This window comes from Mastomys coucha, unplaced genomic scaffold, assembly GCF_008632895.1.
Source record: "Mastomys coucha isolate ucsf_1 unplaced genomic scaffold, UCSF_Mcou_1 pScaffold21, whole genome shotgun sequence".
NCBI lineage: Eukaryota > Metazoa > Chordata > Mammalia > Rodentia > Muridae > Mastomys > Mastomys coucha.
The window spans coordinates 152,895,668-152,896,890 of NW_022196904.1; the positions used below are offsets into that span (position 1 = coordinate 152,895,668).

At 42.8% G+C, this 1,223-nt stretch overlaps 1 protein-coding gene across 1 annotated transcript in view; it reads right to left on the minus strand.

The window, feature by feature from the left end:
• The window catches only part of CUNH9orf85 (chromosome unknown C9orf85 homolog), a 54,825-nt gene that overhangs the window by 4,251 nt on the left and 49,351 nt on the right, over positions 1 to 1,223 (minus strand). Inside the window, exons 3-4 of the mRNA XM_031384993.1 lie at positions 494 to 607; positions 4 to 68 (exon numbers count right to left, since the gene is read on the minus strand). Coding sequence (XP_031240853.1) covers positions 4 to 68; positions 494 to 607 — 179 coding nt within the window. The remainder of the gene's footprint in view (positions 1 to 3; positions 69 to 493; positions 608 to 1,223) is intronic.

The window sequence follows — 1,223 nt, forward strand, 5'->3', positions numbered from 1 at the left end:
TGCAGCTTCTTCTATGGTTAGAACCTTCACTTTCAGTATTGTCTGAAGTTTCTGGTTCTTTATTAAACCTAAATGGAAGAAAAGAAGAAAAGTCGATAATTATTACCCAGGCTTTCATTATCTAACAGTGGTGGTTAAAAAAGCCTTTATGTAAAGTCTGCTTCCTATAGGAGTCTCCAAAAAGAACAGAGAAGAACTCTTCTAGGGCAGAGCTTAAAGGCAGATTCTAACTGCTGTCAGAAGAGGGGGCCCAAGGAGTCAATAAGGAAGCCCACTGGGGGATTGCTGTGAAGAGGGTGAGGATTATGAAGCTCAAGGCCAGAGCTGATGTCTTAAATATATGTCATTTTATAGTATAATAGAAAATTTAATAAAATTGTGACTCTTCTCCTGTTATGTAGAAAGTGCTTATATTAAACTGCTAGTGCTGTCTAAGAGAAAGCTCATGTACTAATTACCAGACACATATTGCAGTATAAAAGGCAATACTCACGGAATAACGATCTCTTCTTTTTTTCCACATTTTGCACAAACTTCAAGTTCACAGGCACATGGTCTACACATTATGTAGTAAGAGTCCTTCACTGTCTTTTGTAAACATTTAACACTGAAAGAGGAAGGAGAAATTAAATTCTGATTTTTACTACTTAAGCTTTACTTGATATAAAGTACTTCTCTTGTTTCTTAGAAGCCCTTTAAGCAACGCCATTCCAAAGGCCTCCAAAGTACTGTGCATACGGTACTGTTCGAACGTCACACAGCACTGGGGGGCTCACTATTTCTTGGCACCTCTGTCTCTAACAATCTTGTGTTTAAATTTGCAGACTTTTTTCCTAATTCAGCTTTGCTTCTCTTTTGTTTCCTGTAAAGAATCCAAGATTCACCTCAATGTAAATCTCAGAAAAGAAGTCCAGAGTCTTCAGCGGGTGGCAGTGCGGGGATGTGAGTCTGCAGTGGGTGTCAGTGTGGGGCTGTGAGTCTGCAGTGGGTGGCAGTGCGGGGCTGTGAGTCTGCAGTGGGTGGCAGTGTGGGGCTGTGAGTCTGCAGTGGGTGCCAGTGCGGGGCTGTGGGTACACCTGGGGACAGCACAGTGGTGTGCACCTTTAATCTCAGCACTTTCCAGGCACTGGCAGCTGGAGAGCCCGGCCTATAAAGTGAGTTCCAGGAAATTCTGTCTCAACAAGAGAGAGAGAGAGAGGGAGAGAAAGAGAGAGAGAGAGAGA